Source organism: Rhopalosiphum padi, chromosome 3 (assembly GCF_020882245.1).
Source record: "Rhopalosiphum padi isolate XX-2018 chromosome 3, ASM2088224v1, whole genome shotgun sequence".
Lineage (NCBI taxonomy): Eukaryota > Metazoa > Arthropoda > Insecta > Hemiptera > Aphididae > Rhopalosiphum > Rhopalosiphum padi.
Window position 1 is genome coordinate 34849842 of NC_083599.1, and position 13878 is coordinate 34863719.

General features: G+C 33.7%; 1 protein-coding gene across 1 annotated transcript in view; it reads right to left on the minus strand.

Moving 5' to 3' along the window:
• The window catches only part of LOC132924052 (nephrin-like), a 433787-nt gene that overhangs the window by 8179 nt on the left and 411730 nt on the right, over positions 1 to 13878 (minus strand). Inside the window, exons 11-14 of the mRNA XM_060988125.1 lie at positions 10025 to 10321; positions 5946 to 6311; positions 4555 to 4649; positions 1181 to 1696 (exon numbers count right to left, since the gene is read on the minus strand). Coding sequence (XP_060844108.1) covers positions 1181 to 1696; positions 4555 to 4649; positions 5946 to 6311; positions 10025 to 10321 — 1274 coding nt within the window. The remainder of the gene's footprint in view (positions 1 to 1180; positions 1697 to 4554; positions 4650 to 5945; positions 6312 to 10024; positions 10322 to 13878) is intronic.

Below are 13878 nucleotides of genomic sequence, written 5' to 3' on the forward strand. Positions count from 1 at the left end.
AAATTATAAAATGCATGCAGCTTACAAACAAAACAAATAAATAAAATATAAAAGCTATCGGCACAACGTTATGGTCTACGAACGTTATTATATTAAAATATAGTAAGCGTTTTTAGTTTAATGTAAAAAAAAAAGAAAAAAAATAGTCATTATAATATTAATAATAAATAAATAATAATAATTACATATAGACTAGGGTCATGTTTAAATAGTTTAAAATGTACAGTTCGTTAAAAATTATTCGTGGTCCGTGTGATATGACACAGTCATATTATAATAAGTACTATTATAGCTGCAATTATCGTATCATAATATTAACGCGGAATTAAATCGTGTGCATTTTAACGGATTACACTAAATGCGTTTAAAGTGCTTTCGTTGTATTCACATACAATACGCGAGTGTAAAAATATTAAAATGTATATTATATACTTAATCAGTTGTGATGATAACGTATGAATATATGAATAAGCTGTATATTATGCGTTGCGGTACATTCATCTTTTAAACCCAGTCCGTATTTTAGGCATGATTTAAAAAAAAAATTAATGGCGATAAACTGTGGTCGGTTTCGAGTTGATTAAAAAGTTTGACGAGTAAAAACGTTATGTCCGTTACGGAGATAGAACGTGAAAGAAGTATAAAAAAATCGGTTAGGATTAATAAAAATGAACTAGATCACTGTAAATTTTATAGTTGTAATCCGAACGAGTCACGAGCAAACGACTTAACGTCACGATGAACGAGAAACTAGATAGGTTAGGTTAGGTTAGGTTAGACATAAACTGTCTGAATAGAAAAAAACGGTGTAAGCGGTGTTTGGTGGTACAACTCAGACGTCAATGACGACGATAGAGTGTCATGCATTCCAATCCAACTTTTGGGTTTTCCGGTAATAGTTCCGGTTTTTATTGTCGATTAGTTTTTTTTTTTTTTTTTTTTTTAAAAGAGGTTCTACAGCTGTTCTTAACTGTTAAAAATAAAAGAATAATATTATAATACGGACTGGATTTTTTGTCATGCGGAATAGAAAAAAAAACACGATGCAAAATGGAAAAATAATGCAAATATCAATAATCGTAATAATATAATCTATAATCGTAAAAAATAAATAAATTTAATGGTCAGTATCGTGTGGGAGGTACTATATAATATTATGTCGACGAGCGTGTGTTTATACCGTGCTCTCGCGCTGGTGGAGCTGATGATGGTGTTGGAGCCCAGGTTGGGCGGCCAACAACAGCGGTATCTCGGCAGACCGGTCTTGCTGTTGGTTGTGACCGTGTTTGTGGTTGTTGTGGTACCGGCCAAGGGTCATGGTACGGGCCTGCGGGACCGGCTGGTAGTGCGGTGGCGGCAGGGGATGATGGTGCAGATGGTGGTGCTGGTGTGGGTGGCTGGCAAACTGGTTCTGGTGGTCGACCTGCACGTATTGCACGTGCTGAGGTCCACCGCCGTTGTGCCGGAGGTGGTGCAATGCGGCCGCGGGCTGCTGTTGCTGTAGTTGCTGTTGCTGCTGCAATTGCTGTTGCTGGTAGTGCTGATGGAGTAACAGCTGCGACGGTGGCGGTGGCGGCGTTGGGCACATCAGGTTTGGGTACACGACGCCGGCCGAAGGAGAACCGCCGACAATGTCCGAAGAATAGATCTGTTGTTGTGGCGTCATCGACGGAGGTGGCGGCATTAGTCCGCGAGCCTGTAACACGATAAGGCGGCGATCAGATTAAATATTTCCGTACAGGTAGCGTCGGGTTCTCGAGCCTCGAGGAGTAGTGGAACTTTGTTTGGAGCTCTTTTATTGAGAATAGATTTACAAGTTTTTAAGTATCCTTAGCCTTTTGCCATGCTAAATCCTGATTTTTGAAATAATTTGAGATGCTTAAGAGTTTAAGACACATTCGTCATACGAGCGCCTTTTTGAACATCTAGGACCTATGTCGTACATTTTAATTTAATTTAGTCATGGTCTCGTAACAATACAAACTATTTTGGAAATTTCAAATTGCTAAGCAGTTGATATATTTTTTTTAAATGTATAACATATTGTGTTGAAGTAAAAATTTCAATCAGTTATTTCAGTGATATTTATATAGTTATATTTTTAGTACCTATAATATTTCTAATTGGTATAAATGTACAATAGTATGACGTATATAATATAAAAAATAAAAATTATTTAGACTAAACGTTCTTTGACATATATTTTTAAGAAATCTAAGAATTTGAAAACGAGGTCAATTTTTGAGTCGATTTACTATTTTAATTTATTGATTTAAACATTACGTAGACCTAACTGACGTGCGGGTGATTTTATGGTTAAGGAAACCTCTAGCATCGATCGAAATCCTCTTAAAAGTCTCATCAGTCAACAAATGCAAGGTTATATTATGTGAAACTTTTTTTTTATCTGATAATAATGTTATAAATTGTGATCTGATAATAATATTCGTTTTAAATTCCAAGCAAATAATATTATATACTATAGAATATTAGCTTTACAAAGAATAGCGAGATTTTTTTAATATAACAGAGAACGACAATTCTCATTTTTATTTCTACACGTTATTGTAGATTGACAATTGGTAAAGTATAGTTATTTTTGAAACTTTCTAGTAGCTTAGTAAATGATTTGTATTACACCGAACATTGATGAGAAAACATAAAAATGTAATAAATAGTCATAACAATAAAATGTATTTTTATCATAAAATATTAATATAAGAAATTTGCAATTTGTAATTATTATATTATATTATTATAATGATTTTTCAAACATTTTTATTATGTAAAATGTTAATTTACCCAAGTTTTAGTCTTTAATATTTTTAATGATGGTATTCTTGACTGAAGCAGAATTTTGTAAAAAAATATTATTAGGCGTACACAGAAAAAACACGTACTTACCTATACTATGTTAATTTTTTAACGAAAGTTTGGAATTTTAAAAATATCTAGGAGTAGCACTTGAAAACAAGATTTGTGTCATGTCCCCGATGAGCACCATTAGAATTATCACTCAGAGATCGATTCGGGAAGCATATACATAATTATATTCGAATATATCTAATTCGCGGTCGTTTGCAAAATTATTTCGAGCTATAAGTACAGCGGATTTCAATGATGACGAGTACAAGGAGATTAAGGCCTCTGCGATGCTTATATCTTCGACGGCGGTCGGTCTTGTTGTATAATAATGTAATGTATTATGAACGTTTATTTATTTATTCAAATCCACGCAATGTAATTTATGTTTGTGCACGATCGAGCGTAATGACGTAGGTAGGTACCTACAATGTCTACCTATTATAATACCTTTCGTTTAATACTTATTTTATTTCATGTACACCCAACCATATTTAGCTGTCATATAATTATGCATTATGATCATTGGGAATAAAAACGTGTGTGTATTGCGTACGCCATTGGTTTAAACGTATTCTACATTCAAATTAGTTTTAATAACTGAATGTTTTATAGTTTCATGATGGCGTTGAAGGATAATATAGAGTTAATACAATTTCAGTTTTTATTTTTAATCATAGCATGGCCGAGAGAAAACATAAAATGTTCGTATTCGAACAATAAGAAATCATATTAATTTTAAGAACAAAACTAATATTAATGTTGCAAAAGTGTACATACACACACACACACACAGATATCCACGAGTGCGCAAACACATATAATATAGATTGAAGTACATTACTATAATATAACAAAGCTAATAAACAAAGTTTATATTATTATATAACGTAAATGATGAAAAAGTCTACGTAGTTTTTTGAATTTTCATATAAATATGGATATAAATTAATATAAATTGTACATAATATAGTACCTAATAGAATATTATCAATTAAATTCCTTAGTATTATGTAGGTATAATAATAACCTGTTTGGACTTTTGAAATAAATGCATATTATATTTTAGTAGGTATATCAACAATTTTATTTTTATAAGTAAAATTCTGAGGTGAATGGGAATATCGTGTAGATTGAACTGATTGAAGACTTTCAAAAATGCACCAGGGAAATACATTATGTGGTTCATCCTGATTACTTTTAATTCATTGCGGTCAGTCATAGTCAGTATTTTTAAAATTGCAGTGTTCGATGTATTTTCCGCGTTCGTTATAAATTACAACTAATTGGTAGGTAATCATATTAACTGATAATGCCATAATGTTATACTATGATGTACCTGCATTACTTTCAAATATGTGATAATGTCGCTTTGGGGTTTTGTCATGAATGGTGTTCTAATTTATCGAAAAAGTTGAGGACTCTCAATCAAATAAACAGTATATATATATTATTTTTTATTCTTAGCTATCAGAACATACCGGTCGTAACCTTTTTTACGTATCGGCTGAACTATGGTAGTAGACCGTTGTGCATTTTTGGTAGTTGCGATAATCTACAACTTGCAAACAAATACCAAGTATTTTATGGTTTTTCTCTACACTTTTGTAATAAATTAGAATTTTCGTTTTAAGTCCGCTTTCGGCTATAAATTATTCTACGTTCAAACCGTGTTACGCTTATTGGACTTACTTGTTGTTTACATGTTTCAGCGTCGACCATTCGTGAAGAGTATATTCTGCCACTGTTTAACCGTTCAAATGCCTTTTCGTCTTCGTCTAAGTAATCTGTGGAGAAATCGTGTATATTTTAGAAAAATATATATTTTCATGACGAAAGTGAGTATAAAGTTAACTAAAATCATCTAGTCTAAAGCTGTTGTTAAAACTAAAAATAAAATTGTTACGGTAGAAATTTATTTATTTCATATATAAACATATAACATAATAGTTATTTTGATGTATAGTACAAACTCTCACACGAGTTGCGAAAAAAATATTTAATTCCGAGAAAATATTATATTAACAAACTCAAAAGAACTTTGTTGAGAGAATTCTGTTGTATTAAAATATAATATGTACCTAATATGTTTAAATAAATCACGAAAAAACGTCATGTTATATTCATATTAATATTCTATTTGAATTAATGTTTAAACATTGTTACTTATTTATCGGAAAAAATACATTTTAAAATAAAATCAAAAAAACTATAGATAAAACGTAAATTATTTTTTCAGCCCATATACTATATACATTATTATATTACAAAACGAGAACATTTAATATTTTTTTTTCTCAAACGATACGAAAATGACTAACATCCAACCAATAAACAAATATTAATTTTCGACCATATTAAAAATAAAATATTATTATATAACCTTGGGGGGTTGAGATTGAGTGGTAAAAGTATATTTAGTTGTTTACTATTACGATTTTAATTTAGTTATAAATGCGTTATGATTCATGGCCAACGTCTAAATCTAACTAACGCTTTGATGGAAAAAAATACATCCAAGAAAAAAAAGAAGAATAAAAGAAGGGAAGCAATTCCGTTAAAATGTCGGACGATCAAAAATAAACAATAATTAATTTTACAAAGAAAAAAAATGTTACAGATTTTATAGCAGACTATATGGGGGTGGGCGTTCCATTAGAGATAAATTGTGGCTGATTCACAATAGAAATTATATAATATTTCATATAATCCGTTTTGATGTGCCCCGATATTGAATACAATGAACGGAAAAACACTGATAACTATTCGAACACGAGTTGCTTTTGTTCGAAAAATATATATAATAATAATAATAATATAATAATGTAATGGAAGTAGTGAAAAGGAAAAGTTCGTTTGTTTTGAACTACATAGGTACGAATAACCGATATCATTTGACATCTGTTAATTTGTGGATAGTACTATACTGAGATTTCATTTGAATTGTTTATTAAAAAAAAATAAAAAATGGTATCACCTATGCATAGTAAAATTTTATTTGTCTTAGTTTTTAATTAATTTTCATTTAAAATTTTTTTTTTTTATCTTTTTTGGAATTTAAAAATAATAGACTAGATATTCACCGTTGTCGTGCGGTATGATGTCAGGATTTTTTTCGAGTCCGTCATCAACGGTATCCGCTCGTTGATGATGACGATCTCCACCGTCGCCTCCTCCTATACCTCCATCGATCCCTCCTCCTGTGCCGCTGCCATCGATTCCGCCACCATCGCCAATTCCGGTTCCAGCTGCTGTTCCTGTTCCAGTTCCGCTATCGATGGCCGTTTTAGACTCGTCGTTCGACCGTTCGCGACGACGGCGCCTAGTCCGTTTCCGCTGTACAGCCACAGCCACGGCCACGATACACGCGACCGATACGACAGACGCGACGCAGCCGACGGCGATCACGGTTAGCATGGGCGGAAAGCGAAATCCCGAGGGCGTGACCGCTAAATACAAGAAAATAAAAACATTAACGTCTTTATACGAAGTCGTCACGAGTAATAATATTATATTATATTGTATGATTTCGTCACAACGGCTGAAGAACGAAATCATCCGACATGCAGATTTTTCGGATAGCCGATACGTGCGCTCAATTAAATTCCGGACTTTAGGCTGTTATGCTAATTCGCTACACGACGAGTGGATAATATTATCTGAATGAGCGGGTTGAGTTAGTCGTTAACTATTATTAACCATTATTATGGCTAATGCAAGATCGTTACAAATAACGACCAAATACATTTGATTTTTTTTACATTAGTATACACTGTGATTTTGGTTTTTATTAAAACTCAGATAGCGTTACTTTTAAGTACAGAACATATGCAGCGAGTAGTTTAACGTTTGAAAATAATTTTAAAATATTCTATTACAGTGAAATTTTCTCCGACGAATGATTTTAAATAGCAGAAACGTCACTCAAAGTATAATATAACACACCTCTTTTCGAATCAGCACTGTCCTTAAATATTGCTACCGTTATTATAATATTGTCGACGTGTTCTCGACGAACGTCGTTAATCCCATCATATGCAATAGGTATATTGTTCTTTTAAGTAAACATCTCCGTCCCCGGGGGTTTTGTATTATTATTAAAAAATACGTATGTAGGTACTTAATAAATTATGTCACTCGTTCGCGTTGTGCGGGAATCGATTTGTTACCGACAAAAAATTGTCTAATGCGCATTAGTTGGAAAAAGTCAATAAAAGGTTGGTCCAATACGTGTTCACGTGGCCGAGCGAGCCTGTAACAACGGTTATGGGCGAGCGTGCGGGTATTACATTTTATTACAGCCGACTACAAGAGAATTCCGCATTAGGTTAATCTAATCACACGATTGGGTAATACGTTATCGGCGTTCGTCGAGAACTTGTTGTTGCGTCTCGGGGTGCACAGCGCGTCACTATTTCATTTTTGATCATCACTTTCCTAGCCCCGCAAAACTCGGACGTAATTGAGTGTACGTAGGTGCTCTTCCCTGCCATTGTTAGAGCTCCCCGAAGCCAAGGCCAGTCGGCTACGTGATCGGAATACACACACACACACATACACTCACACGAGCCCGCGAGTGCAGGCTCTCGTATGTATTCTTTTAAGTAATGACTATCGGCCCGGAATAAATTTCAATTGAGAACGCTATTTGTGAGGCAATAGGCAAGCTTATTCGATTTTCTCGAACTCTTTGTACGTTCCGCAGGTATTATAACCGAGCGAGCCATAATACGGACGCCGAGGCAACGACGTAGAATTCACAAACGATAAAAATCATATTTATAGACACTACCAGACGCCGATGAAAGTCGTTGTTATTATTGGTATGTGCGTATAGCTCGCGCGTTTTGTGTAAAAGCCATCGGTCTATAACATTTTACCTAGGTTGTCGAGATATGTCAATATCGCGAATACTGTATATTATATAATATTGATTCGTGTGTGAAATTAAAATTACGCATGTGCGTTTAACTAAAGATGTACATATTATCCACTGCCAGTTTTTCAAATCGAATAACACCACGGTAATTTCGATTTTAGGACAATTCGAACAGACGTGATCGTATCCGATGAATGATGTGTGACGAAATAGTTTTGATTTTTGTTTGCCTATAAAATTACAGTAAACATCATTATAATAATATAGTACCTCTCACGTCGTGTACCCATATTGCCTATCCAGCGCTCCGCGATATCATAGTTATTTCCTTTGCTCGATTGAAATACATTATTTACATGATATCACATACACTCGTATGTTCGGAGGTCGATTATTTAAAAACAGAAAACTAATTTCAAAGAATATTCATTGATTTTAAACATCTTTATAACCTAATGATTTTAAGACAGCCTGGCCGTTACTTCTACAAGTTTAATTATTTCTAACTTTCAATAACTGTTTAAATTTAAAACTTTAATAAAGTTTTCCTGGCCATTTTGACGCACCTATTACATTGTCTTACAATGTTTTTTCAAAACAGCTTTCCCACGAGCCGAGACGTATAATTGTATTAGCTTTCCCGTGAACTCAACATACTATTAGTAACGGTATTATCATAGTTAACCGTTGTTACAATCGTTGATGGGATGGTAATTGAAAACACATTAATGTGAGATAATTCGGATTTTAAGTAGGTGAGCAATATTTCATTACGCATTTTTAATTTATTATTCCGGTTCTAGATAGTCATATACACATATAAAGTATTTTACATAAAATAAACATTACACAAATGTGCAATATTAATTATTAATAAGAATGATATAGTAATAGAGCTTTATTGGCCATAAACTCGTAAATTATGTGTTACAATTTGTATATAGCTTACAGAGTGCACGTAATTGTAACAAAGTTAAAGTAAAGGAAATATCTTTAAAGTATTATAATGTATTCAACTTGAAAAGTATATAGCAACGCGTAATATTATGTAAAATATGCATTGTAAATTGTAAGTTTTGTTAAGTATAAATAGTTTTCAACTTCAAAATTATGAAGTTTATATAATATCTGTAAACGGAGTTTTATAACAGTAGTAAGTACGATCGTATAAAGGGGAGTGAGTAAGAATCGAGTGGTTCGAATAATGACAAAAACTATAATGGGAAATTATAACATGTTTATCCGATATTGCTTTCGAGTAACTGTTTTATTCGTTAAATATAATATTGAAGAACACCATATAATAAAATAAAATATAAGGTAGATAGATGGTATTCACAAGAAAACCCCTCACATAGGTATTGTCAGTTAATGTCAGATTGTTCCAGACGCTCTACATAATTGTACGAAACTATGGTTATGCTACGGCTAAATCTGTAGGAGTGCTTATAAAACCCATAAAATGATGTGCATTGAAGTTTACTTTACTATAGCACTTTACTTTTAGCTTTAGCACTTTACTCGAGTTCGTGTCTTCCATCGCCTCGGAAGCTTATCGAAACCATTCGAAAAGAATAAAGTTTGAACCACGGTATAAAAATCCATCAACGTGGCACTATCGAATTTTCGATAGAGAGATAGAGAGAGAGAGAAAGACGCGACTATAAACGAATACGAAAATGGGAGAAAAACGGATTATTCGTGCGGTAACGCTTTCATAATTTATTCTCGAATGGGGGTTATCAATTTAAATGGGAGCACGTATAACGCAATAACGCGTATCAGCGATATTATACAATATATATATATATACATATATTTTTTTCGTTTTCGTTGTTTTGATACGCGATCCAAAACATAATAACACTTATTACCACGGCTTTCCTGACGGTTGCGGTTAAAACGACGTACTATATACGACGACTCCGATCCTTCGACCCTCCCACAATAATAGTAGGATGTCTAATCACTTATACTGTATAGAGATAACTAACTATAGGTAGATTGCTAACTGCTGAGCGTTTACTATTCGAAACGAATAAATCGATATTATTTATGGAAATCGGAGTACTATCAATTAGGATTGTCGGATTGTGTATATAAATCAATAATAATTTATTGCGAACGATACGCGAGTATAAACATTGTTTGTCAATAATTGGCAATAGCGCGGAATACCCAGAACGTTGATGTAATGTTATAGAACTGCGCGAGTCTATGACATCTGATGATAATGAATAATAATATTCATTATTTAATATTATATCTGCATCTATAACGTACCCGTGCGTTTCTCGGCCGACTTGAGGGTGTAGGCGTGTAGCTGAACGGGATCGGACGGGCCGCGACTGTTGTACGCGTAGACGCTGATGTCGAATCCCAGGCCAGACGGTAAACTGCCGACGGTGAACGCCGGTTGGTCGGCCGTCACGTTGCCGGCCAGCGACTGTCCGTGACGGTCATATACCTCCATGACGAACCTCTGGCTGAGGCCGCCGTCGAAACCAGGCTGGCACCGGACCACCAGCGACGCCGACGTCTGGTTTACCACCGTACAGTTTTCCAAGTTGTCCGGACGCCCTGCGTAAAAAGGTTAAAATATTATAATATGTCAATATATAATAAACAGTCATGTTTTAAGTACAGATATTACTACACTGTACTCTCGTTTCGACCGATGAACCGAGCTCACGGAGAAATGTCACGCCCCGAACGTGCGGATAATTGTGGACATTTCATTTCGATCGTTTATGTAGTTAATTAGTTATAAGTATTCAACGAATAGACAGACGTATATTATCCCGAAAAATGCTGGTATACTAAAATTAAATTATCTACTTGTTCGAATTTTAATTTGTGTACGTCATCGAAATACTCTGACATATATTTTATCAATTCTGTTTCCAGAAATTAAATTGAAAATTAATGTTGTAATTGTATAAAATGATAATAATAAAAAATATTAAAAAGATATTATATCTGGTATATGATTTTAAATTAGGTATAAAAATCAAGTATTTTCGAAAACGTGATTAGATTTGAAATAATGAATCTCTTTTGCAGATTAAAGACAAAATAAAATAAGATCATTCGGGAGTGTATAATTTAAAACAATTTAGAAGGTGACTATAATAATGATAAGCGTTCCTAAAAATACAGTTAGGTCAAAGACTCGGATGTCAATTATTTAAAATAAGAAATATGGTTTATTCGATCTTATCTATAACGATTTACGTCTATCACGATAAATTATATTGCTCCTAGAATCGATATAAATGATTATTGATAATAAAATTATTATGATAATATACTTTTCAAATATTTTACGTATAATACAATATGATGTTAAGACAGATATTAATTACAATAAGTGACGATTTTTTTTTAAATTTATTGAATGACACGGGATGGCAGAAACAAACGCACTTTTTAAATAACGGTATCAATTTTTTTTATTCGTTTTGTTGTTTGTTTGATTTTTTTTTATTATTATACTACTTCATCGTATTAGGCCGTAAACATTTTCAGGGGCATCATTACACGGGATGCGATCCACAAATTTCAATAAAACTTAATGATCAGAGTAAGTTAAACGTTTCACTTGGCATATGCAGGGTTTGGCAACCCAATTGATATATTAACTCAACCAAAGTTCGGGTTTGGTATGACATTACGTGGTTAAACCTGAACACAGCTCTTATTCCTCCAATTCTAGTTTTGTCTTTCCAATATCAATTGGAAAACGACGTTTGTACAATATACGAATTGATCTGTCCTCTTTTTCGGGTCAGTTTAACGGTGTCGTGTATATTTTTGTTTTATGATTTCTCGGGATTAAATGTCTTACATTTTTTACGGTAACCGAAATCGTTTGTCTTCGGCAGACTGTTTTAGTCTAAAACTTTTAATTCGATTATAAATCTAAAGATCGTTAAATTGTTTTAGTCAGTAGCTATGTGTGTATACCGTATATACGTATAGACGAATTTATACGGGGCAACTGTAATATATGTTGAATTAAGCTGCGGAAGTACCTACATACTACAGTATATAATAGGATATTTATAGATACTTTTAAAGAATCGGTTTTTCGGTGAATAATTTAGAGGCTTGTTGTCCGCCTGTATTTTTACGCACGCGTTGGCCATTAACGCACAAGGCACAACTACAGCGCACGATGATGACGATGATGATGATAATAATAATAATAATAATAAAGAAAAACTTCTTAAGTTCAAAGCTCGGGATAACTGCTTTTGGGCTAACCTCAAGGGCATTGTGGACACGTATTATTCTATATAATGCACCAATAATTTCGGTCTTCGTTCGCACGGCTCTAAACTTGTGTATTTACTAAACTGCGAGACGGTTGTCGAACCGTGGCAACGAGAGTTGCGTGGTTCATTTCCGTATAATAAGTGCGAATTTTTTTTCATCCAAAATCTCACGGGAAATTTAGTTTTTATTTTTCTACCTCCCTTCCTCGACCGCTCATCGTCCACTCATGGTCTCGTCGCATTTCGTTGTCATACCGCAGTCCACGGGTTCCGCTAAAAGGAACAGACTCGGTGGCGCATAACGTTATGCCAAAAGTTAAACGCCAAGTTCGGTGAGTGGCTCTCACAAAAGGTCCGGGTTGTTCTGGTTTTGTTCGCGCGGTCCGGATGTCGGTCGCCGGGTTCCCCGGAAACGCCATTATGTAATATTATTATTGTGAAAACTTCCACTTGGTCTACACGATGTGGTTTCTATTACACACTTCCGCAGAGGCAATGCCGAAAAGTTTGTCCGCCTGGAGAAGAATAGTCGTGAAGAGTACGTCACGTCATTTCTGGAGTAGTTTGGTTATAAACTTTTTAAACACTATATTTAGGTGTGCGGCGATAGCGCAATGTGACGGTTAAATACGATTCATGAGTTTTTGTTGATGTTGACGATAGTGCAGGTTTGTGGGGAAGTATGAGAATTGAAATTTTCGTACGTTTTCTAGTACAAAATCATAGAAAGCTTTTAGTAAATGTTTAATATAAGTGAACTTGGACATATCTGAAGGTGTTAAGAATGATCCGAATAATATTTCATAAGACGGCATCTTAGTTATTAATTATTTTTTTTAAAGCGTGTTCTACACACTCGTTATCTCTATGGAGAGTGATTAGAAATCTTATTCAAACAAGGAAATAGACGGTGAATGAGTTGAGCCACAGATACACTCGCTACGTGAAATTATCGAATTATAATCAATACATTTTTTTGCGTAGTCTCAGCGATAGAACAAAGTCTAATATTCACGATGGCGGAGTTGTAATAGACAATAGCAAAATATTTTCAAAGAACCATTATTGGTGAGGCCGAAAACGGTGAAAAACGCTAACTAAAATATATGTACATATAAATATTATATAGTGTTATTATTTTTAAATATTAGAGTAGCTAGATGCCTAAATACTCAGATTATTGTCGACGTTCATTTTAAATTGTTTTTATTTCACGCTGACCCATTTACAATCGAATCAAATTTTTTTTCCGCCATGTCACGCAATAGTTTTTTATTGACACATAATACGAGTATTATTACAATTATAGTTTTTACGAATAGTTTGTGACATATTAGCTCGTTATACCGTTAAAGTGTGCATTCCTTTTGATTTATTCTCCACGCAACACGCATGTTTAAAGTTTTAACATTTATAACTAATATTTTTAAGCGTGGCATTTCGAAATACATCATGTTACGCATTGCACATAGTATGACCTTATAGTATATATATATGTATATATATGTTATAAACATAAAGACATAAAAAAAAACTCCGTCATTGCGTATTTATTAAAAGTTTCGGCTTAATTTAAAAACTTGAACAATTTCTATAGGAATGAAAAACCCACCAAATGGGATTTAATGACATAAATATAAATGAATTATTTGCAAGAATCAAACAGCGTCCCACAAAATTACGCGTGTGCAAAAAAATTGATATATGTATTAATATTATGTATGTGCACGATACGCGAAAATCGTTACAGGTCTGTGGTCGATGGCTTAGGATTTTTACTTTGGAGTAAATGCATAAACCACGAAGGATTAACCACATAAGCTGTAACGATTTCGATTGATATAGTATAGTATCGATTTT